Genomic DNA, 26,971 nt, shown 5'->3' on the forward strand with positions numbered 1-26,971 from the left:
TGCGATAACAATAATAATAATAACGTAACAACACCGACTATGCCTTTAATGACGTCGATAAATCATGAAAATGATGGAAGACAGCAATATAGAGAAGAAACAAGAGAAAAATGGGTAGAAAAAGAACAATCTACGTAAACTACTAAAAAAAAAAAGATTGTTTCCTCATTCTCGTAATCGACGATTTTCTGTATGGTATCAGAGTTTCATAGAACTCTATAGGAATGTGTTTTGGAATTTTACAACCGGAATGCGTATAGGTACGAGCAGCAGCTCGATCATCACGTTTTACATGATATCAACGTAGCGTTATCGAGTTTGTCGGTTGTTAGAACGTGACGAATCGGGTCGCTGGAATGTTCGATTAGCGAATAGCGTGCTACCACCGATCGGCGACCGCAACACATCGTTAGAGATGTTATCGAGGATCCTGCACGTGCAAAGGCAACCGGCTTGTTACAATCCAACACCAGCGGTGAACGATAATTTCACGGGCCACGATGGCAGTAACTGCGTTTTAGGAGTTTCTTTGTAATTTCTATGACTTTCGTAATCGACTTGCTTCCGCTTTATGTCTTCACACGGCAAGCTTGTGAAGTTTACGAATGAATTTTTATATAATTTATGATGTGTTGGATTATCCAAAAAATTAGTAACGATTTCATGATTAATGTGTTTCGTCTGATATTAGAGTAAGTTGGGATTATTTGTTGAATTTCACACAAGGTAAACAAAAACATCGACGTCAATTATCGAAGAATTAGAATTAAATAAATTGTAAAATTGATCAACGAGAAAGAAGTTTACGAATGAACTTTTATACAATTTATGATGTGTTGGATTATCCAAAAAATTAGTAACGATTTCATGATTAATGTGTTTCGTCTGATATTAGGGTAAGTTGGGATTATTTGTTGAATTTCACATAAGGTAAACAAAAACATCGATGTCAATTATCGAAGAATTGGAATTAAATAAATTGTAAAATCGATCAACGAGAAAGAAATTCGGGATTGGGCCTGGTATATCAACGAAGGGTAGATGAAGAATGTCGAATACTAAGTGTGATGTACGATTCCATCCTATTCGTTATTTTGGGTATAACGTAGATCCACTATCATTTAAAGTAGAACTGCATCTATTGGAAGAAGATGTTAATTATTGTTTGATTAAACAAATTACTGCCGATTGAATTTATTTGTCTGAAAGTAAACTACTATTATACGTCATAATATTCCTTGAGTATCATCAAAGGCATATGTATATGAATTCCATAATTCATACTTGGTATCATTTTCATTAAAAAAGCCTTTGATCTCTAAGAGAATCTCATGAAAAGTTTCACTATTTTCATTTCTGTGACACATTAGTAGCTGAGTGGGTCAACCAAGAACGTTTTTCCATGCAAGTAATTCTAGAAATTGGTTATGATTATTACTCCACGACATTTAAACAAGCAGAAATACACGATACAACAGTTTAGTGGACACTGCTGGACACTATGTTTGACCGGTAATCATGATTTTGGCAGCAACTTTTATATTAAATTTGCAATTTAGAGTAGAACAGACGTACTTACATAAAAGTAAATGGTATCGCAGAATCGGTTGAAAGTTGAGAAAAGGCGATAAAAAAAGAAATTAAATAGTATAACAAAGTTCAAACTCTTATTGCTGTAATCTTTCTTTTGACGTAACGATCCATGCAACCCAGATATACAAAATGGAATTTTCTCCCTTTATTACTAAAATTATACTTTGTGCTTCTTGGTGCTTTGCATATGCAGTTAAAAAAGAAATGTTTTTATTTTACGTTTTTGACTAATAACATGGCTCTGAACTTTTAACTTACTATCATACAGCTAATATTCTTTGTATATAATTTATATCTCTCTATACTTTAGACACTTACTGTATGTGATCTTGTCTATATTATCCATCTTTTTCAACAAATAGGCATCGGTATAAATAAGATTGCATTTCTCAAGCAATTTCGCGAAAAAAATTCTGGAAGAAACGAGAATTCCCCTCCTTCGTTAGGAAAGAAAGAATTAATTTTGTAAATGTATCGTGACAGTAATAAAGTAGATCATAACGAAACAAGTTTTCTGCCTTTAGTCGTACAGGAAGTACATTAAACTGACACTAATTGCGTGACACGTTATATATATTTCTTATTTCTTCGAGTCCTAAAGCAAACCTTCAAACTTTTGAACCTAATTTAAACCTAACCCAAATCTTACTAGCCTTAGCTTGCCTAACTCTAAATATTTTTTTACAACTGCCTATGTATTAAACAATGTCCTTTTGGAAAATAAATATCTTATATAACTTATAAATAGTGTTATACCATAAATTTGAAAGGCAAAGTATGTTATATGTCTAATTCAGATCACATCGGACCGCGAAAAATCCACGAAACGGTCGGCATGGAATAAAAATATTCGATTTCTTAAACATCTTTTTCCGACAAAAGCGCTCGCAACCAGAAATGAAATTGGAATTTAGGTATAACTACTCAAGTCGAACTTTCATGCGTTCGTAAGTCTTCTACAGATTTCCCGGCTTACTTTTGAAGCGAAATAAGGAAAAACTTTTGAATAGAAGCCGACGTGTTTTGTGACTACCGTCAAGTCGAGCCGAAGTTTGCAAAATTTTGTACTGCACCAGTAAAATTGCATTGGTTTTATATTTCTCGAGGATCGTGCCTAAACTTTCAGTGTGCAAGATGTTTATAACTCGATCGAGTTTGACAGGGCTAGAAACCAGAACAATCGTTTTCACACTAATATTTATCCATTTATAATATGATAGCTCGTCGTCGATTTGTCGAGTTGAGAAATAATCAGGACGAAATTGCAGAACGACGAGAAAGCTGAGCGAGAAGCAGGGAGGCGTTAAAAATTTCGTGCTAGTTGCAATAGAAAAACTCGAATACATAAAAGAACAAAAATCACATGAATTTTTTATTACAAATATATTTATCACGAGTATAATCTAAATAACATGTACAGTCAGTCAAAAAAATCTATGTGTATTCATTGAATTGTATGTATCCGATTCATCGACAGAAACGGAGAATCAATTTTTTACACTAAAAAATTACACCAGAAATCATGATCATTTCATCAAATTATTTGGCTAAATTAAATCTGTCTTGTACTTGAAATTAAATCTGACGTATCTTGTTTCTAATATGTGTTATTTCTTTTTATTTTTTTTTTTTTTAACATAAGTCTCCATCCAATTAACGTAAAATTTGATACTAAAAATATTGTCAGAACTGTCTTCGCTATGATACTTCAAATCCAACAGATGTATGTAGACACTGTAAACTTTTGTGACCGACTATACATACATACACATAGGTATACAATAAATCGCAATAACCATTATAGCAAAGTTGAAATTTTAAAAGCGAAACACATAGTCAGTGAGGAAGTGATCCTTACGGGTGGAAAGAAAATTTCGTTGCCTGAACGGAATGTTCTCGAGAGCAACGAAAAGGAGACGCAAGAGGACTTCAGACGGCTCAATTGAATTTTTCTTATTACGCGTAAAATAAAAGCGAGCTTCTTAGGAATGTTCCGTCAGAATACGTATAAAGAATCAAATATTTCGCGCTTGCCGCAAAATCTCTCCTTCCTAGGAAGCGTTTTTAGTCACCGAACAAAGAGAGAGCTCTTTGTGAATTTTCCTGGCTCGCTGCAGTAAAAAAAAAAAAAAAAAATTATAATCCGTAGCAAAGTAGGAAAAAGCTACCCTCTATGAAGCCAGTAAATTGGTTGGAAAAGCTTCTAGCTAGTCAGCCAACTGGCATCTCTAACTTTCTGACTTTCGGTTACATACACCGCGCTATTCAATGCCAGTCAACGCGAACCTTCGACTTCCGTTTTATTTAGTCTAATTCGTTCAGCCAACAGCGGAACGGTTGGCGATTAGACGAGCGTACACCGACTACCATGCATAAGCAGACAATGAAAAGAGAGAAACACATAGAGAGGAAAACGACCAAGAGAGATATACGAAAGCCAGACGTGTAAAATAACTCGCTGCTTTATTATCGCACAGAAAAAGTCGGAAGGAAAATGAAATTCATCGACGGATGTCCTGCAGACAAACGTAATTCTGCAGATGGCATCTGGTCAATTAGGTTCTAAATGGTACTTTGTCGAATGAAATCTGTTAATGTATTTATTCGAGTTTCTTCTGTGAAAATTTGTTATTAGAGTTTAATATATGAAAAATTGTGCTAAGTGTTTGGTCATGTTAATGTAGGTACCATGTTTTGAAATATTTGCAATTCGATTTAAAAGTCTACATTCATATTACATATATTTTAGGTAAGGTAATAATTGTTCTTGCCAACTCTTAGAAAGATATAGTATCAGGATTGTTTGATGAAAATGAGTGATTCCATTTAAAGTATGAGAGATACTGTAATTTTTATCGGTAATTTTCTAATCTGAGTATCCAACTATATTTCAAATATATTTAGTAAAAAACACACAAACGTCGAAGATGGTCCTACTGAAATCGAGGCTCATTAATATAACGTACAATTAATTTGATGTACTTTAAATATTTGTATCATCTCTGTGAAATAAATACTTGTACTAAATATTTTGTAATTTCTATATAGAGTTTTAGATTTGTTTCAATTTGTTTATCAATATAATCACGACAGTCAGGTGTCTTTACAGTACTAATAACATTTTTTAATCTTCTGTATAACACATAATATATTCATAAGGGATGTCCACGAATGTTCTAATACTTTTGTGAGCCACTGTATGTTACATTAGCTATTTTCTTTAAAATATCGAATGACGTTAAAATAAAGTACTAAAATAAGAAAGGTACTATCTAATTTAAAATTCGTACGTCTCTGTGCGACAATGGAGAAACGAGATATTTCAGACGAGCGGCCGCATGTCCCATAATCGAGTATTATGCGTGAAATCAAATTTCCCGGGAATGAAAGGATGCGTACCTTGTAACCCAGATAGGCGAGCAGCAATGCTTCCGTAAGTGATACTATTGCCAGGATCACCTGGACGACCCACAATTCCAATGGCCTTCTCACCCATAAAATCGCGTCCCAGTTGATGGTCGGGTGCTCTTGAAATTCCTCCTCGGTAAGATTCTGGGATGCGAGGAACTCGGTTTTGTTGCCGGGCGTGCAACCGTAACTGAAAGAAAAAAGAAGGGAATTTGCCTTTTTTCCGGGTTTTAAAAGCACTACTGATGAAGAGAAACTCGGGCACAAAGCAAATTTTTTAAAAGCGTACGCGCTATAATTTCACGGAAATTTTCGAAAGTAGGTAGTCGACTATGACGACAGGGCAACTGCTTAATTCACTCTGCAATGGTATCTGACTAATTGTACCATGGAGTTTGAGAATTTGAAGATTAAATGCGACGAAATAATCCGATTATATATCGAATAGATTAAAAAATAGAGGCAATGTTATAACAATGTTAGTAATCTTTTATTTGTTGTAAAGAGAGAACTCAAGAAACAAAGATCACGAAAGAAGTTAGGAATGCAACGTTGGAAGGAAGAGTGGAGAGATATTGTACGCCGAAGGACGTACGATAAGTAATTTCGTACAGGAAGTAATTTCGGTAACACGACAGATAGAAGATAACGTGGAAGTAAATTGAAGATCCATAAGAAGGTAAGAGGGCTAAAAATACTTAAACAATATCGCGAATGTCAGATACTTGCAGTAGCAAAATGGTATATCAACCCGCGAAGTCTAATCTCGCTTTCATTTTCGGCTATGATAGCTCGTTCTCCGAAATATCATAATTTCGAATCGCGACTCGAAATGGTTTCCTTCGTCTTCGAGCAGAAATTCTTTCTCATCGTCGCATTGCAGTGAAACATTACCAAGTTAAAACAAAATGAGATAATAGAGAAAATCCTTTCTTTGTTTGTGGTACTGTAGAATTATTTTGATTAAAATATTTTTTACTTGATTGTAGATATATTTGGTAGGAATTTTTTTTCAAGAAAAAGAAAAGAATGTACAATTTTGATATCTTTGCAAGAGATAATTAAGATAGAATTAAAATTGATTATATTAAAAATATAGAATTCGTCGTATAAAAGTAATTAATTTCTTCAACAAGCAAAAGGATAATTGTCTTAAGAAAAACTGTAGCATAAACTTGAAACGAGAAATCGACATATACTCATAACGATCTTTTTTATATTGTTCCAATTTTAAGAAAGATTTTAACGATTGAAAATGCCTGACAGACATTAACACAGAGTTAATTAAAATAACAACATCGAGCTCACCATGCTGCGTAAGTTGGATCGTTGTCGGTGATCACTCTGAATATGTATAAGAAGCATGTTAGTAGCTTGAAGAACAAGTTAGCCAATCGTATCCTCAAACCTGAAACACGAATAATCATTATTAATTGTAAATAAATACAACTGGAAGTAATAATAAAGTGCGATTTGACTTTATAAAAAGTCCCATTTAATATCTTTCTTCTGTAAAATTGTTCTAATTCCATAGTGGTGAAACATTTATTTTAACTTTTAAACGTGCAATTTAGTCGAATCCTTTTATCACGACACGTCAACACGCGATAGGGTAAAGGTACGAGAAAATCGGTAGAATGAATTTGTCACGGATAAAGAATGCCCAGGTGGAAAGGTATCGATATTCACGATCTACAAAGAACAGTTTTTAATCGTCCCCTCGTAGCGTTGTGGAACATGGCAGGGCATCGATCTTTCGTTAGGCATACGGATAGATGCAAACAATCGATACCAAGAGAGATCGAGCAACGATATCGGTGCGACATCCGCTATCTGCTAGTGCCAGCAGCTTCAAAAGATTATGTCTCGCTGCCAGACATCTACATGGTTGTCGGTGTCACGATGGCATGCCATTCCCGAAATTACGTTTCTGGCATGCAACGAGCAACATGTCTCCAAAAAGAATTTCCAGCACCCTGAACTCTTTCACGATCAAAAGCTTGCCGATCTTTTCGAGCGCGTTGATGCAGACAGAATGACCTTTTGCCATCATTCGTCGAGTGTTTATTTTGTCGCAGACATAATATAATGTATAGTGAGTCATAGAATTATTTGCACAGGCGAAAGCTCAACAAGAATTTAGGAATAATAAAATAAAAAACTTTTCCATCATTTTTATTTAGAAATATAAGATAAGATTCTGTGATAATAAAATCGTAAAAGATATTTAAAAAAAGTTTCAATTTGCATGTACGAAGGAACACATCACAGTTATAACGTAAAAAGAATGCTTGTTTTACTGGGGGAAAGACGTATTACATTTCATATCATTTGTTAGATTCTCAATTGTACAAATAATCTTGCAACACACTGCAGATCTGACGTCTTATGAGAATTCGTATCACACGAACTGAAATATTACCATTGAAGAAAAAGGATTAAAGATTTTGTTTTATTTCTTACAATTAGCTTAATCATTGTAGTTAGATCCACGAAAAAAGATATGTCATGTGATGTAGTTCGTTATTAATGGTTGCTTGCAGACAGGGAATTAATCACCCAGTAATGAAAATTTGTGTTTTTATGCTTTCTGTTACATCTTAATAACGTTAATGGCATGGTAATTTCAAGGAAGTAATCGTATAAGCGGAATTGTCGAAGGAGAAAAAATGTCTACTTGATTACGTATTTGAAGTTAAGTAAATAGTAAACAGTAGTAGTAGTATGTAACAGTTTAAATGTAATACACTAACAAATTGCTTGACGTTGATATTGTTATTAATGAAGATATTTTTATAAACCAATTCGATGTTCATGGAGAACGAGTTAAAAAGAGTAGGCTCAAAATATGGTATCTTGAACCAATATGTGAATGGATTATATATATGTATTATCTTTTCTCTGAGAACTGGGAACAAACAAATCAAATATTCATACCTGCTCCGGAAAATTTTTTGAGATTTATCACGTTGAAATTCAATAAAATTATACTTCTATTCAAATTTTCGAAATTTCGATGTCTAAAAAGAAAATTTTTGTTAATTGACACGTAACAATTGTAATAATTAATTTGATCACATTCTGCCCAATGAATGAAGAGACTAGCATATTTCTATTAATGAAATATTCCACAAAAATGTTTCATACTACGAGCAATGGAAGAAAAGACAAGCTAAAGCTAAACTATTTTTAGACTATTCTGATAAAAGCACGTTCGCGATCGATCAGTTTTAGATGCTCCGCATTGTGTTACAAGTAAAGTGAAAAACGTAACACGATTTACGAGATGACATTGGCGCAATAGGTATATTCGTATGTACCGCTATAACATGAAACTCTGGCGTTAGACCGAAAGGTCTATTTAAAACTGCGACAATGAACTCGGTCTGCGAATGACGGTATAAGCTATTACATGGCATTTCATACGAAACGTATCAATGCATCTGAATAGAGGACACGAATTTACAAATAGGCTAAATCAATATAAAATATATTTCATCTATTTCATCCAATGGTCTATTTATGCGTTTAACTATTTTGATTTCTACTTGTGCAATTGCATGAAAATATCGGTGAGGTGTTTGATAAATTTTTCAATTCAAATGTTTTAATCCTTTACATTTTGAGGATTCTTTATCATTCTTTTCCGATTCTTTTACAGCCGATTAATGATACTACTATCTTTTTGCGATTAAACTTTTTCGAATCAAACTTTACGTTTCGAAAAGAACAAGGTTGGAAATATTTCTGAAATATCTACGAATTTATAATTTATTCATATACGTAGTTTAAAGGATCAATTTATCGGTCATTGACTTCAATATATAAAAACTATACTCGGTATACTTACTCGAACGTTGATTTTTGATGAAGTACAGCTGAAGTCGTTCCTTGAACGTGTTTTCGTTCACATAATATTCAACACGAACTCTGTAAAGAAGAAGAAATTAAAATTACCACTTGATGTTTCATAGGTTAAGTAATTCTAATTATTGAAAACAAATCCAATATTATGTACAGTATCGAGATTAACAAATTTTCAATTTTATCCGTTTGATGTCACAAGCTCGCAATTGTTAATGCCATTTTTATTTAATATCATCTTCTCACATCTCAAAACTTGATACCTTAACGCCTTAAAGGCAGGACAATAATGAATCTCTTGACCTAGGTCAATCTATAGCAAAGAGGTTATCGAATAGTATTTTTTCGTAAGTAAAAAAGTATTAGCTGTACCAAATTATAGCAAGATGCCTTCGACTCCTAATATCCTCATAAATCGTATAACGCTAAACAATTCCTCTGGGAGTGGTAAACTTTTCCAATCCAACTTATTCAGCTAATCACGAGTCGAAATATCGTTGAATGCAGCGTGGAACAATCGCAGTTCGGTGGATTTCTATGAAACGCATTCGCGTCGAAAGTTCTCACGAGGCAGCGTGCTGGTTGTTCTCATTATTAAGCAACAGCACTCCTATTATCGTTTGTTAAATCAAAATCAGTCTACCAGACAAATGGTTCGCATTACTATTGCAACAGCGACCGTCTAATAACCTAATCATTTCCACCGAGAGACGTAACTCCGATTGGTAGTTATTTTTCAGTCAGTTGAACGATGCGCCGCGATTTTACAACGTCGCGTGTCATCACTGGATCAACATCGACGACAACGACCATTCGCACGAAACAGGCTCTTGAATCGATCGTCGATCAAGGGATGTTCACGCGGAAACCTTTGTGCCTTGGAGAGTCATGCTGCAAGAGCGTGGTTGTACTTTCGAGTGTAATCAAGCGAACGATGGCGTGAAAAGAATTCCATGTTATAGTCGGGGCAGGGTTACGGCTTTTTGCCGCTTTTCGAGAGCTCTTCATTTGAAAAAAAAAAAACAGGAAGTTTAGGTTTTCAGGAAGTTTAATACTCTGAGAGTCTTTTGCAACGTTTGTTTGCCTGAGGTGAATATGCGATTCTTGTAATTATCGTTGGAATATGTTTTGTGATATCTCCAGTTTAGATATTCTTCTCATTTCAGTTGTGTTATTTGAATTATTAATTTTTAACAAGATTATGGTTTCTTAGAGATAAACGCCACGAAGAAAACGTCGTAATTTCAGAAAACGAAATTACGAATGTGGTGCGTGCAACAGGGACAATGAATAGATATAACATATACGACGGTATAGACGTTAATAACATGGTAAAGGAATATATAGTATAACAATTACCAATGCCCATAATGTATTTAAGCTCTTACTGAAAACACTTTTGAGATTTTTACTAGATTAGAGTTAAATTCCTTTGTCTTAAGTAATTTTGGAGTAACGCGCGTGATAATGAATAATTTGTAACAATGTGTAATGAAAAAACAAAATATGACGTGATATTATATGAGATAGAGATATGGATAAAATTATAATTTTATGTGATCATAATATTTAATTACCATTGTAACAACAGCTGTGTGTATGTCTATGTAATTTAAATACACATTTGTTTCATCTAATAAGTATCATAAGTCTATCATAAATTTATACATTTTTACATCTTTAAATTTCTCATAAATCCATAAACATCAATAGTGTACAACAAATGTAGGAATCGTAATTATTTTGCAATCGAAATCCCAACGCTGATTGATTTGACAGAACAATTTTCGCCATATAGCTTAAGCTGTAATGGTTATCGTATGTTTCACTCGCTTACAAACCTATAACTGACATTTTGGAGGGTCTCGGAGGAGGTTCCATTTCCTTGAAAGCGTCCTCGAGGATTTGTCAACTAGCACGACGTTGTCGAGGACATATTTATTATAGCACCGTTGAAGCTTCGCGAAATTAAAACTCTCGATGATATCAATTTTCATATCAATTACAATTTTTCGTATCATACACTTTTTAATATCTCATATATTCAATTATTTAAAATACAAAAGTATCGTGAAAGTTGACCATCCAGATGGAACTATCTCCTACACCAGATTCAGCTTTGATATATGTTTCAGTCGATTCAATTTCGTTCAATCTCGAAGCGATCCACAGATTTCAGCTATACGCACGGTGTCAAAATTTGAATAATTCATTAGACACCTACGTCAAAATAGCTTCACTCTCGGCCAAACTCATCATTTACAGCATTATGCAAATTGTACCAGTTACAGGTTTAATCTCGTACATTCAGCACTTCATTTCGATGCATTTAAACATCTACTTTGTCAACTTTTGCATTCTCGATATTTCGCTTATTTCAATGTCAGAATCTTTCTACTTTTTTTTTTTTTAATCGTTTTACGAGACCATCAGAAAGATAGGCGAACTCATCGACTCCACCTTCTATAAATTTTTCAGCTTCATTAGCCGAGTAGGTGATTAGTGTCTAACTTCTAGAAATAAACAACTCAGTTACTTCCATTTCATAAGTTTATTCGTTGCAGGCGATATAAATCGCAAGCTTTCAGGTAAGTTTTAAGAAATATTTGTAACTAACATTTTTCTGCTTTTCAATTTATGGAGTTAATCAATATCGCTACTGAACCCATATATTACGAGCGATAGCGATACGGGCATACTTCGTGTTTCGTTCTAACTTTAACAGGATACCTGGTCCCACTTATGGCAAGATGATTAAGTATTAACAGCAATGAAACGTTTTTTTAAAAGTATTGTAACTTTGAACGTATAAGAACGAATTTATTGATCAGATTGCACCAGGGATCTTCTGCACGATCGAATTAATTTACAAACTCTTTATTTAAGAAATTTACAAACTTATAAGCAGCACAAATACACTAATATCGCTAACTTACCGTGCTAGTGCTATAATGTATATATAATTTAACTTGAAAAAACTGCTTACGTTAGTCTGATTCTCACGTGCAAAATTACAGCAAAAGTTCCTGACAAGATCTATTGGTTGAGGTATGGGTGTGACTAACCATGTGAAATATGCCAGAGAAAACGTGTGTGAGCACGCGCGAAATCGGAAACGGAAAGCTCGCGCGCCGTTGCACGCTTTCGTTCGTGAACGTGCACTACCTTTGTGCCGAAACTTTCAGTTAGATTGCACCGCGTGATGCATCGGGCATCGGATATCCTCAGGCGAACGAATCCGGATTAGTCAGTCATGAGTGATATCATAGCGAATTGAAGGCGGCTTAAAGGCGCGTACTCAAAACACCGTTCGCAAGATGTTCGCAAACTTTTTATGACGATTTTGCGATGTTTTTTCAAACTCTGCTTATATTAAATTCACGAGAAGTATATTTTATTATATGTCAGCGACGACCTATTTTTAAATACTATCGAGCTCAGTTAGTTTGGTGTTATTTAGTTTTGGAATAGTTTGACAGGTAATTATTAGACTGCGCAAAGCAAAAGAGAGTTATGGACGCTTAAACGATTTGCCTATACACAATATTTCCTACCATTGTATCAAAAGTTCTAACACATATTCTGCATTGTGTAAAAGTCCACCTATTAAATTTTCGTTTTTACGAATGAATATGATATTATTTCGAATCTGTTACACTAGCTCGATTCGTGTTTAATTCAAGAATTATTAGTAATTTGCTCGAAAATATCGATTAATATATTATTTCTATTAGCTTTTGGTCGTAAAAATTTCGGTTTCAAAAATGTATATTTCGTGAACACATTCGCGAATAGTAGATATGGAAGAAGATGACAAACAGATAAACTATTCGTGAATATCAATGACTGTGCGTTATAATTTCTTCGTAGCCATAGTGATCAATTTTATCGTTTATTTTTTTAGCCATCCATATACATTTTCTATCGTGCCGTTCGCTTGATTTATCGGTCGGACAACGACAACTTTTTTTCTTGTTGTTCGCGGCACGGATAAGGAGCTTGACAGAACGATGAAGATAACGTTTGGACGGTGATGGCGTGAAAGTGCGAATAAATCGTTCGTTAGGTATATCGGCTATTTCTTTGTTTTTTGCTTGAATGTGAATAACGAGGATGGTGGCTTGATAAATTTTTGATGGCGATCGATGCCGAGAGGGCTGACCGTTTACGTGGAAGTATATGAGTTATTTGTTTTTGAGGCGAATGTTGTGACTTTATATTATAATGCTTTCGTTTAAAGTGGATATTAGCAGGTATTTTGCTGGCCATACCATTGTTCGTATGAACGTCCCGTTCATACTCGAAATGGTATGATAATTTGTAGAGATTTATCGTTTCCTGTACTGTTCAGGACAAAAGTTTTCTTACATATCTGTTATACATTTTTCAATTAAAATATTATTATAGGCATAATATTATATTATTGACTGGACACGTATCCAAATATGTTTAGGACACGGTTAAAATCATCGTACAACGTTGTCAAAGCTTAAAATTGATAAAGTGCTTAAGTAGCTCAAATATTATTACTACAATATTATTACAAACAGATAATTAAACGTATCATTGTAACCAGTACGAAAAGAGTTCTTAAATAACAATGAGAGACGAAGGTACTGTGCGAATACTTTTGTCTTCACTGTGTCGATATACATACATATATATGTGTGTATTTTATTCAAATAGATGATGTAAAAGTAACAGCGAAAACAGCGATTAAAGCTGTGTCATATTTCTTTCTAAATGCTCTATCCACCTCATAAATTATTTAGTTAGTTAACTCCTAAATAGCGAGAATCTGAAATTAAATGCGCGCATACCTTGGTCCGTCTCACTTTTTAATGATGGGAGAACCAACCACTTTGAATAGGTAAACCGTAAACTAATCATCCAAATGCAGCATTCCAGTAGCTCAAAGTCCATTTGTCGATATTTAATTAAAATGTGGTTAGAGAATTTAGAGCGTTGACATTTCCAGTATAATTGGAGTCGCCGAATTGATTCGCAACCAATAGGACTAATCTGCATGCGCGAGTGATTTCTAAAATTCCGATGCAATCGTCAACGAATCAGTCCCTTTGATCTTAAGCTGAAATATTCAGACTTGCGAACCTCATTTCTCGACCTTTTAGTTCGCAGACGTTTACATTCACTTTTTATTTCGCATTTCCAGTTATGTATCGTCCTTGACAATGTTATCCAATGACGAAAATTGATCAATTAAAATTTATTAAAAAAGTTATATTATCTCCTATTGGTTTTACTTTTAATGAATTAAGATAATAATATTACATTTTTGAAAGAATTGCCTTAAAAAAAAGATACATATTTTTAATTTGAAATGAAATACTGTACAAGGTGTCTTCCTTAAAAATGGTTACTTCTAAGTGTCAAAAATATCAACGGACATTAATTTGACGAATACGTCTTCGACAAATCAAGTTTTTATATCATATGTGCAATTCATTTTCGAAAATTAGGTACGTGTTGCGATATTTTATATGCAATAACAAGCTGTGCAAATGGAACTTCAAAGAACTTTTTTTAATTCTTTATGTACGAGTATTAAGAAATAAAACTTATACAGTTTCTAAAATGTAGCAGGAGAAATCGGATATTAGCACGTGGCACACACAGTCCTATAGCAATCAAAGGAAAGGGGAAACTTCTTCGTTTTAACGAAATTAATGACTACGCTCCCGTTTCGGTCCTCGCTAAAAGGTCAATTCACAGTAACGAGTTCCGGGAACTTTTTCTTGTAATTTAATGTACTATCTATGTCTTACTGCGTTCAGTAAGATGGGGGTTTTCGTCGCAAATATTTAGCTACCTTCGAATAAATTATTAGACCTTTTAACAATCGTTCAATCCGCGTACATAAAAAATATTATTATTACAGCACCACAAGTAAACATAAAATATACAAAGTCCGAATTGAAGGTAGAAACGTAGGTACATACTTTTCTAGACATTTTTACTGCTTACTACTGGTAAGTTTATTGTTATGCAACAAAACTAGAAAAGTATGTACCTACGTCTATAACACAAAGTTGCAAAACAGAATAACGAGTTTTTAACCTTCACTTCGGGCTTTATATGTTTTATGTTCACCTGTGATGATGTCATATTATGTCATACGTTTAAAACGTCAATAATTTTTACTTTTTATCAGACAAAAATCTTCCTAAACAAAAGATATATCGTTGGAAGGAGGCGATAATCATTTCTACCCATCAGCATCAACACCGAAACATTGTCTAATGAGATAACGTTTATAGATGTCTACGTATCGTCTACTTTCCCTTCGGTCAGCTCGACGGCTGACCACGTAATGGATTTTCCACTTCAGGAAGGAAATACTCGTCCAGCTACGGAATTGTACCTCGTTACTTGAACCCGAAACGCCACTCGGAGCAATTTATATAAATTGAGGGGAACATTCTCGTCCCCGGTCCATTCTCTTTGTCTTCCTGCTTCCGATCTCCGTGTTTGTCGCAGCTTGTTTGTCTCTATTCCCTTCAACCAACGCTATACTCGATCCGATCGTCGCGTCGAAAAATTTCGAGACGAGAAGCACGTCTTCTTCGAAATCCAGAAAGAAAGTTCGAGTATTGGCTGGGAGAATGAATTTCTTAAAGTATATTGATGAAATTAACGATGAAATTAACGATGAAATTAACGATGAAATTAACGATGAAATTAACGATGAAATTAACGATGAAATTAACTCTTAAAGTAAATAACCAAATAAATCATGTTTGCGCGTTCATTTCTTTAATATTTTGAGGATCGACGAATCAATAAAGAAAAGTAAAAAAAGATATTGCTTTCGATGGTTACAAATAACGTGATAATAGAGTTAACATGAAAAGAAAACTCAACAAACAAACAAGGAGTGAAAAATCCGCTGAAGAAATTCAAACACGCTCGAAAGACTAAAATGACTCCTCGATATTCGGAATTAAATTGCTCTAACGACCGTGTTCATTCCCTAAACTGAATTAGAATCAGCTCAAGTTGTTGACTTTAGAGTTCACGTTTGTTTACTGTTTGTTTGCTGTTTTCGTGGCTAGCTCAGTTACATTGTGCTATGTATGAGGCCTTTTTGATCAGGCAAATTCCGTAAGTCTTCCTTATTTTCAAATACTGCGAAATTCATTCGAAATATAAGCAAACCGAAGTAAAATTGTATACGACAGCTACAATAAGAAAGAATTGTTGAAATATTTCATGAAAGATAAAAGTTAATCTGCAAACAAGATTATTCGAACTAATTCGAAGAGATTACAAGAAACTTTATTTCTCCTGCAGATCTTCGTTGCGCCCTTAATTCTTCATTTAACTTCACCAATTAATAAACGAAACCGTTTAAGACTTCCAACTCTGCTAATGAAATTACCACGCGATGTTCGAAACACAATGACGATCCCACTGTTCGCCTGTTCAACACTATTCACATTTATTCGACCACAGAAATTTCTAGAAACTCATTTTCATTAGTCTTTGAATTCTCTGCTGACAGTAATTTCACGGTTTATATGACGTTTATTGCTCATTACCGGGCACGAGGATACTTAGTCTGACTCCACTTTCAAAAAGACACAACAATGAGCTTTTCGTATTACTATGTAACGTAGTATTACGTAGCGGAATTTATCAGCGATATATTACGTTTTGCGGGTTTATAAGTACCATACGATTCAGTTTCTATTAGAACATTAAAATAGATTTTATTACATATAATCGAACTTGACATTCGCTGATTTACTTGGATTCCTTTTTTTTTTCAAATAAAATGCTTTTTACAGTATCTTTAATGGTTAAATAATATTTGGAAGAAACGGAATATTTCATTGAAATATAAGGATTAAATATAGAGAATGAATAAGATATTCAGCGCAATGAAAATCAGCTATCGTTTTTGGCTGCGAACTTGAATTTCCGCGTATTTATTCAAAATCAAAACCTGTCACTAACAAACGCGTCGTCGAATCATAAACTTTGATGTTAAAGCAAATAAATTTCTGCGTTTCGACAGGTGAATTCGACAAAACAATTAACCGTTTAGTTGGTTTGACTATTGTCACTATAGCAACGCAAACGTATCACTTTGAAAGCTTCAATTAAAAATGTTTTTACTTTAAAAATAAATAAAATACCATACAGTAAAATTCTATAAGACAAATACATTTTCTATTCTTAGAACTAATTTAATACGTTAACGAAACTCCGGATTATTACGAATGTAATTAACGAAACAGAAGTTTTCCATATGCGTGGGGGAAATTTTCATAGACAAACAAAGAACGAAAATTTTCAAAAAATATACGCTTCAAATTTCAAAAGTACTTTTACCTAGAAAGTTATTTTTAGATCTTCATTTTCTCGTTGAACATTTATTTCCGGTGACTATAAGTACAGGCAGAAGCGTAAAACTACCGGTCTTTTGACAATTTCCTGAACTTGCATGCAGCCCGTTTATTCCCGCCCTCGACAATCGCTCAACTCCTCTCCTAAACTCTCCTTTTGCCCAAGTCTAGAATCTTTCGATCAAACGTTATTTCATTCTATCAGCTCTTACAGCCAAACCAAGGAATCACGTAGATTCTCAATCACAAAGTTAACTTACGAGTTACCTTAACCTTTAACCGTTACTCTGAGGCTCTAAAATACCACGAAGATTATAAACATTGTTATAATTTTATTCTAAAGAACGCATATCGCAAAGTCCCGTTAATCTTCGATTAAGTTAAATCTTATAATTAGACGATGGAGGAGGATGCCAGTCAGGCGGCCTAGAGCCGCTTCATCGTCGTCCCAACGGACCACGACTAGAAGGGGCGATAGCGCTAGGGGCAATGGCCCCCCTAACGCCCTAACAGACGGAGAATTTTAGAGAAAGAGGTGCAACAGAAGATAATTCATAAGAGGTTCCTGGAGCACTCCTGTCATACGCGTAGAATGGCCATCGTGGAGTTTTAGTCGGTAGGAGTCCGACACTACTCTGCTGTTACCCGATTATTAGCAACAGCGGAGTGTCCATGAGGACTCCACGTACAAAAAAAAAAAGTTAAATCTTATAATTATAAGTTGATATTAAAATTTGATTTCACCGTATCAGTTAAGAGTTAACAATGTAATTCTCATAGGCGTCTACAGGTGCTAGGTTTCATGTACTCTGTAACATAATTAAACCTATAATTCATAGATCTCACTGCGTTTCATTTTCATTCATTTTAATACATTAATTCGTAATACGAATAAAAAAGAAATCTTTTATTTTACCAGAATTTTAAATTCTGTTGTTTTGTACCAATATGGATAAAAATTAATAAAACTTCCCAACTCATTTTACTCGCAAAACTCAATCACATGTTTCCCTTGTCTTGCTTTACCTGCACCAAGAGGAGTAGCTTTTAACCTAAATTTGTTATTCTAAACGACACGTTGCATAATAATCTCCGACCGAAAAGACGTTGCTCCCGTAACGGACGGATTCTCGATAAACTCAAAAGCGCGGCTCGCTGTTCCGCAGTGCTTTTACGTAGCCTGTAACAGTGGGGGCGAAGAACGGTCTAAGAGAAAGAGAGAGATAGAAAGGTTTCGTGCAACATCGTGGTAATAACCCGGCTTTCCCTGGTTGCACGTAAGATTCGCCAGGTATTAACGGCCCGTAAAGTCGTCGCGCTAACGGTTGCTAATACCCCCGAGGTAAAGGAACGCTGTACATCGGGGCACGTCACGCAAACTACCGCATAAGCCGTGCTACCGTCGCGTCGGATAGATGGGACGTCACGACTCGTAAGCTGCTGCTCGATGTTCCGTCTTTCCTCGAAAGCATCGCTTGCGATCCTTATGTACAAGTATCCGATCCCATCGTCCATAAGTATTTGGACGTTCTCAAATTATCGTCAATGTACAGGGTGTTCGGTAACTGGTGGCATAATAATTTGTCATAAAAAAGAATAAATGGAAAATGTAGAATAAAGTTTCTGTATTTGTGGCTTTGTTTTGAAGAAAAAAATATCTTGAAAATTTACTCGATACACGCGTATTAACGCTGAATTTGGACATATCGAAATTCTGATACTCCCACATGACAAATAAAATACGTCTCATGTGATTTCAGATGAAATTCTTTGATCTAATTCTGGTCTCTGATCCGATCTCTGGCAATCGATCATTGGATATCGTATAAGTACAATGATTAATATTAATTAACGTATATAAGAGAGAAATAATTGAAGGTGGATGCAAATTTCACCTGCGAAGGTGCCTTAGTCACGTGACTCGAAGTGGGTCCGTTCAACGTTGAAATTTTAAAACCACAATCGCGCTTATCTGCAAATAGAAAGAGTCGCGTGATTAATAAAGTTTTCTCGATTTTCCTGAAAGCTATCAATTCCATGTTCTTCCGTGCTATCGGTGAGTAGGCCATGCTCTCTCCACCCTGGCTGATCACGAAATCGACGAAATCAATCGCAGGCCATCGTATTAACAAACTCCATTCAATTCCCCGGAATATCGATCGGTGTTCCATCCTACCGTTCAACGTTTCTTGCAGATATCTCGAATCGGTAGGGTGCAGTCGATGGACGATACGTCATACGCGTCCCGCGGCGATATTTACGAGCCACCTGACGATCGTAAATGCTTTTATGTATCGACAGGAAATTCGAACGAGCGTGGTTCCGCGGTACACGCCGACTGAGCATCCTATCCTGTATCGTGGCGCTGCATGAATTATGCAACCTGCGAACCGTATGCTCGTAGCTTGTTTAGCCGTCGATCGCTTCTACCTGCAGTAACATCGATCGCCTGGGAATGACCCACTATGCGACAACTTTCCGTTCACCGTGTACCGTTTCGATTGAGTAACGACGTTACCCTCGTGTACTCTGCTGACCATCGCTGCGAGCAACGCTCCAAGGATGCGAGCAACTTCGAGAAACTACATTCAAGGATCGGCCAGCAATTTTACTGCTGTTGTTCCACGTGGTTGTAGTAATTTGGGGGTTTGATTTGTGGTTTGGAATCGGTGCTGTGTTTGGATAGGGGAATTAAATTCTGCGTAAAGCTAAGAATAACGTTCGTGGACGATGGAAACGTAAAGGTTGGATGACTTGTCCGTGACGAGAACAGGAAGTTTAACTCTTTGACATTCTAAGAATTTTTAGGATTTGATCAGCCAAAGACGTTAACATATTCTTAAGGAACGTCTCCTTTTGTAAAGAAAAAAGATTATAAATGTTTCCAAATTTATTTAAACAGCAACCTTTCTTTCTGTTTCACTTTTCATCGATAAAAGTGACGTAAGAAACAGGTTTTACATTATTATAGTACAATGATATCACGTATTTCCTAGAACATTGCAGTTGTGCAATTCTGTACAAAGGCTTAAACGCTTTCGATATTCACAGAACGCAATGTAATTGTTTCACGCGAAGCCTCTTCAGTTATGGCACCAATTGATGCGCCAGACCAATCATGTGTTAATATAGAATCATGAAAGAGGCAGATGACCTCGATGTGTGAGGATAGCACGTAAAATGATGTTATTTAAAGCGGACAAAAAAATTAATTCAAATTTTATATATGAGAATTTGCGACTTAAATATTTTTTATTACGTTGGTAGTAGTAAACTATTCCGGCGACCAATATGGAAAAGAAGATTATAGAAATATAGATGACAGATTAAGCGAAAAAAGGAGACTAAGTGTAAGTCATAGGTTGCCATATAATCGTTTTTTATTTAATTAATTAAATTGTTCTATGATGGACTGACTGAATATTTATCTGCTCACTTGTGTTATTGTATTTGCCAGTGAAGTCTTTGAGTGACCTAAAAATAAAATTGATTAAAATGAAATAGCAATAAAAATGAAAATTTAATACTTTTGTTATTATTTCAGCTTTAACTTGCTTTGCAGGTAAATATCTGTGAACGTGTTAAAATGTCTGACAATATTTTATGGAGTCTATTCGTCTTTAGCATTCCATAAAAATTCATTTTGTTATTTTTCATGAAAATTATTTATTTAGTTCATAAAAATGTAAATTAAATCTTCGGTATAAACAATGCAACAAGTGGTTTACTAGAATTTGATACGCGTGCAAAATCATATTCAAATATCAAACTCGTTAGTTTCACATTTGTGCACGAAATTGTATAAAATATTTCTAGTAAAAAATATAACTTCAAAAGCCAGCATTGCCCTTTGCGTTAACGTAACATTTTATTTGCAAATTTTTTCTCTTGATTTACATTATTTGCATTCTGATAATTGACATTACGTCTATTGAACGAAAGCCTAAAAATATGCTGAATTTTCACCACTCTTTCTTACACATTTCTACAATTTTATAAAACTTAAAGTATGATGATAAATCTGTTACTTGATCCTCATTGGGTTAAGGTCTAAAAATAAGTCGAAATGAAATTTCTATTACGTACGAAAGTCGTATTAGTTTACGGTACAATCCATCGTGCCATTTTTAGATTAAGAACAGTCGAATTATTAACAGAACGTCCATCCTATTGTCAATTAAACGATGTTTCATCTTTTGGGAATTTGCCCAGGACTTGCAATTAGTAAGTTTCTAGCTATGTTGCTCCCTTCGATGTTATCCCCCCGGCAATGTATCGATTTGCTCTCGCCTACGCAAATATTTAGCAATGACGATATTAATTCGCCACATTCTATTCCCGTCTCGTCTTCAATCCGTTGAGGAAGTAAAGAGGAGAAGTCAAAATATTCGCTGCCACCTTTATAGAAATGCATGTTATTTGATTTGTTTCTAAATGTCTGGAAGAAAATTTGTGATAAAAGAAAGTTACGCGTATAGTTCAAACGTCAAAGGGTTGAAACGGTCAAACAGTAAAAGTCGAAATATTCTACAAACGATATGTCAAACGATTAAATCGACAGAAATTAATTTACCGTATACCTGACGATGGAAAATCTTTCTGCAAACATTGTTCGGTGAAATGAAATCAACGAACGTGAAAACAAAACCGGGGAAAACGTACACTTTCAGATATCCGTGAAAATATTTTTCCACCGCGCGATTCTGGACAAATAGAGCTGAATGAACATGACTGTTAATCGGCGGAAATCAACGTTCGCACACGACGAACGTACAGGACGCAAGATTCAGTTATGCAATTAAACGATCGGTACACAAAGAGACGTTTTATCCAGATATAAAATATCGTGTTTCGATATTCACACGTTTCTCATGATTAAATTATATCGCGCGCTGAATTTACACGTTTCAGTGTCGTGTCCGCCGGATAAACGATCACATGATTCGCTGGCAGAAACAGCATGCAGCCGACCGTTGAATTGCATTCATCAAACTTTTGTACGCGTGAAAACTTTGCAAACAGGCAAATTGTAACGTGTGAACGATCTAGATCAGGAACTAAATCTAAGAGAAAATATTATTAGGTTTCCCGGAAAGCATCTTCCTTTCGCAAACGTGTTTTTTTACAACAGTTCACCTTCATACAAACGTGAAGTTTGTGAAATGTCGCGGTATTTATCTCAACAGAATAAAATGGATCGTACGTAATTCGACAAAATAATATAAAACAAAAAACGTTGTGCGTCTATTATATCCTCGTAAAGGAAAGAAACTTTTCGGACAACCTAATATAAACAAAGAACTTCGAAGATGCGAAGATAGGCAAGTGCGTCTATTATTTCCTCATAAAAGGAAAGAAACTTTTCGGACAACCTAATATAAACAAAGAACTTCGAAGATGCGAAGATAAGCAACTGAGTTGAATAACGTAAGAGAATTTAGTGTCAGATATCAATAGAAATCCGATAAACTATTATTTGCGTAGCTCAACAATGTCTCAATAGTTTCGTTTCAAACTTTTAACTATATATAATATTACTTAATCGTTTTTTAAAAATTGTATCCTAACAATATACGAAAATGATGTATTGTAAATGTAATTATACTGTATTTGAAACTATAATTTACTTGGTAACGTATAAAGTATGGTGCTTTGCAGAATAATCTCTACGTAGAGATTTAAATTGCTTAATGAAAGAAGGAAGGATAGTTGCTCATCCTCGATGCATCGAGTAGATTCAAAAATATCGATCGTTTAACGAGCTAAAAGACGTGAGACCACAGAATTTTGAATTATATATGAATACCTATGAATAATATATGTGTATAAGTTAAAAATGTGGATGACTCACATACGGCATATGTATAAATTGAAAGACATAATATTAGAGGTTGCAATGATAATCTGATAGCAGCGTGAGTATTGTACGATCTTTTATCGTATCTTTTCATATCTATATAATATTTAATTTAATAAATACAGTTTTGTATTAAAATTTGTCGCTTTCTGCTTATAACGATCGAAGGATTAACATCCATCAATATCGACAAATATATTTCTAATGATTGAAAAGTAAAGGGCGGAAGAAATAAAAATGCGACACGATCGACCGTAACGACTCACATGATTAATTTTTCAGTAGAGCGATTATTCTTTTCTGCGAATGTGCATTCATCGTCTGTCTCGTATAGGTTAATTATATATGTGTGTCTTCGCGTTCTATAAATAGAAACTAGTAACATGTCGATACAGATAAATAAAACCCCGCAACCTTGCACTGCATTGACTGAATTATAGTTTCACAACGAACTTCGTTCGCTTTCCTCGATGCATTTCTCTCTATTCTTAGTCTCTTTATTGCATTTCGATGAGAAATGGATAGTTTACGCAGCCGTTTGTTACGATCACGTACGAATATAATTTATGTGCCGATCGAACACATATGTGGACGTAGAAGGGATTAGACACGGCATGAATTATTGGAAATGCACGAATGATACAAACGAACATATCGCAGAATGGATTAATATTAAATTGATCGTGTGTATAGTATTTTAATAAATGATATTGCAGGTTTTACTTCACTTGACAGTTCGCGATTTGTATATGCATAAATTTATTGAATACGTAAATTCAAATTTCTTATTTGTAAGCTAATCGATTATTTAATATAACGATAGAAATAAATTGGCGGGTTATTTAAGGATTTTATCGTACGAAGTTTCGTGCACGATTGTTAATTAAAGTCAACAGAACTGAAATAACGTGACAAGATAAAGGCGTATAAATTCGATGGACCAATTTCATTAAGGAGATTATTTCCCTCCCACGAAACTCTGGCCCAGTATTTAAATGTCAAGGGTTTACGATATTGCAACACGCGGAAAAATAGTTTCACGTCAATTCGTTTCTTTCGATTAAAATATTTTGCGATGTTAATGTTTGATAATAATATTAAAACGTCGTTATAAAATGTACGAAGGGTAAAAATGTATAGCACGTGAAAACCGTGGGAAACGATATAAGAAGATATTTCATATGAATACCTTGTTTCTATAAAAGAAATTAATTAGCAAGATGTCACACCGCCACAAGTTAATATAAATTGTACAACTTTTGATTTAAGTTTTAATCCAAGTTAATAATTTTAGTGAAATACGCGACTTTTGTTTTAGATTACGTTAAGACTTAGATTTTAACTTAAGATCATTTGGTCTTATCGGGAAAGTTATGTGTGGGGCGGATATAGAAGTAATACCTTGTGCAAATCCAGTTGAACGTAAGCTGCGACGAAGAAAACTGTGAAAAATCTTAGTTGTTCAGCAAAATATTGTCGCGCGAACCATGAAAATGACAGAGATATGAACCAACTTTTTACGGCTGTAACTTTTATGGATATATACTTATCAAAGAATTATAATGCTTATAAGTTTTACGTTAGATTTTTTCGTAACGATCACCTGAAGTTTCCTTTAAAAGAATGTATATCTGACAGTACTAGATACAAAAAGAAGTTTCAGAGGAAGAATCGAAAATTAGCTATGCCGTATCACGTATGCGTAGTTACAAACCAGACAACGATAAATATTTTACAGAAGGAAAGCACTAGAAAAAAGACTACTTTGCTGAGTAATGCAATGTATCGATCTAACATTAAGACAGCTACCATTTGTAATGATTTCTTTTTTACGTCAACTGACATCGCCCATTGTAATCATTATCCACGGAGTTACAGTTTTAAATAGATATCAAACATCTAATAGCAGATGTACTCCGCAATTGACCATTTAATTGGCCCTTTAAAGTGCTAGTTAAGCTCAATTTACAACACACGATGTTAATTCCGGCAATCAAACAAAAATATCTATTTTTGACACAATAATCGATCTTCCAAGTTTTGCGATGTCTTCGTCCACTTTTTCAACCATCATTTGCCCATCATGTCATTAAATGTAGAGCCTACGTTAGATCTAGAGTTCGAAGTAGACCTAGTTAGAAGTAGGTTCTATTTTTCATCGCTTCATTTCCTTCTCCGATGTTTTTATTGCGCAACTAAACAAAAGGAATGAACGTACAAACGAATAAGATAACGCAAAGCACGTAGAAATAATGTACGACATCACGACGAGAATGCTGATGTTTATCCTATTGGACGAAACATTATTGTCAATTTATTAATATTATTAATTGACAAATTATCGTAAAACAGACGTTCGAACTAATACTATAAATGGATTACAGATGTTTATGGAAATTCGTATTTTTATAAATACAATCGAAGAAATGGAACCTAACCGGAACTATGACAAAAGGGAGACGAGATTGAAGGAAGATTGGGAAGCACTGCCTTGAAAGGATCGTGAACTCGGCTCCAATCTTGATTTACGCGATAAAGTTTCCAATACGCATAACATTCACACGATCGGAATTACAGGCAATTTTTCTTCGATAATTTCTTCGTTGACGTGTTTTCCCGTTATTCCTCCCCTTTCAACGTTTCTTTTGTCGCATTGCTTCGTCGAACGTATATACAATCGGGTCGTGTCGCATTCCCTTGCAGACCCAATTACGGAAATAGCAGGCCGTTATCTTCATCGTGTTATCTGCGCGACTATTGCACGGAGAGAGAACTAAAAAAGGGGAGAAACGTCGTCAGTTGGTATCATGCGTGTTCGCAGATTGCGTGTGCTGGCGTGGTCGACCGTCGTTTCACTCTGTCGTGTGCAAATAAAATAGTAGGCTGGAGAATAGCCGCAAGTGGGTGTCGTAAGCGTTACACAATAATGGTAATGCTTCGTTGTTATTAAGATGAGACGTTCTCTACGCCATTGCAACACTATCGCGAAATACTGTTCGTCTATATATACCTTCGATGAAATACACCAAGCGATCGAGTGGGTAGCATTATGGGACTGATATGACCAGTTAACGACAATTTATGGAGGTCAATATTGGAGTTTCGTTTTCAATCATTTTCAATATCTTTCTATAGACATTGATAAAATGATTCACGAATGTATTTGTACACGCAGGTACTATAGAAAATTTGTACGTGTATTGTAGAGAACTTTGAAATTTCTTGATTCTGCTAGTACGATCTGAAGCTAATTTAAATGTATAAAAAAGTAACAAGACATTTACTGCTGACATACGTTTGCGGAAAAATTAATAAAACCCGAATTTAATTGCTTTATGAACGTTTTTATCAACGAATGTAATTTCGATCATCTTTCTTTTTCATTTTTAGAATCGCTTTCTGGCACTCACGTTGTATATTCCAGTTTTTATACAACATTTTATCAATTCATATGCCTTTTATAAACTTGTCGGGCAAAAATGATCGATATGGAAACTGCAGTACGGTGACATTCCATAGAAATGCATAACTTGAATGATCGAAGCTTCGCGCATTTCACACCTTCAAAATGTATGCACCGCGAAAATATCTAAGCGACCGTAAAACATTTTTACTCCTTTGATCGATCATATGCTAGCGTTATACTTACTTCCCTACAGATACGGGAATAGCATATGTAACATTGAAAAAGTTTCCTGACCATCGACTGTGTAACCGTGACGGTTGGGAAATGTGGATTTTTAGATTACGCGTGCTTCAAAGCAACCCAGTGGTTGTGCACAAAGGTAAAGATATTTCTAACAAATACGATCGAAAACGAAAAACAAAACACGATCCTTGTTTATGTTGCTTTCTGGGAAAGCGAAGGAATAATCTGTCT

General features: G+C 34.8%; 1 protein-coding gene across 1 annotated transcript in view; it reads right to left on the bottom strand.

Moving 5' to 3' along the window:
- The window catches only part of SLO2 (slowpoke 2), a 186,866-nt gene that overhangs the window by 41,368 nt on the left and 118,527 nt on the right, over positions 1 to 26,971 (bottom strand). Inside the window, exons 2-4 of the mRNA XM_033336237.2 lie at positions 8,852 to 8,931; positions 6,310 to 6,409; positions 4,993 to 5,191 (exon numbers count right to left, since the gene is read on the bottom strand). Of these exons, the coding sequence (XP_033192128.2) occupies positions 4,993 to 5,191; positions 6,310 to 6,409; positions 8,852 to 8,931 (379 nt within the window). The remainder of the gene's footprint in view (positions 1 to 4,992; positions 5,192 to 6,309; positions 6,410 to 8,851; positions 8,932 to 26,971) is intronic.

This window comes from Bombus vancouverensis, chromosome 2, assembly GCF_051014615.1.
Source record: "Bombus vancouverensis nearcticus chromosome 2, iyBomVanc1_principal, whole genome shotgun sequence".
NCBI classification, from domain to species: Eukaryota; Metazoa; Arthropoda; class Insecta; order Hymenoptera; family Apidae; genus Bombus; species Bombus vancouverensis.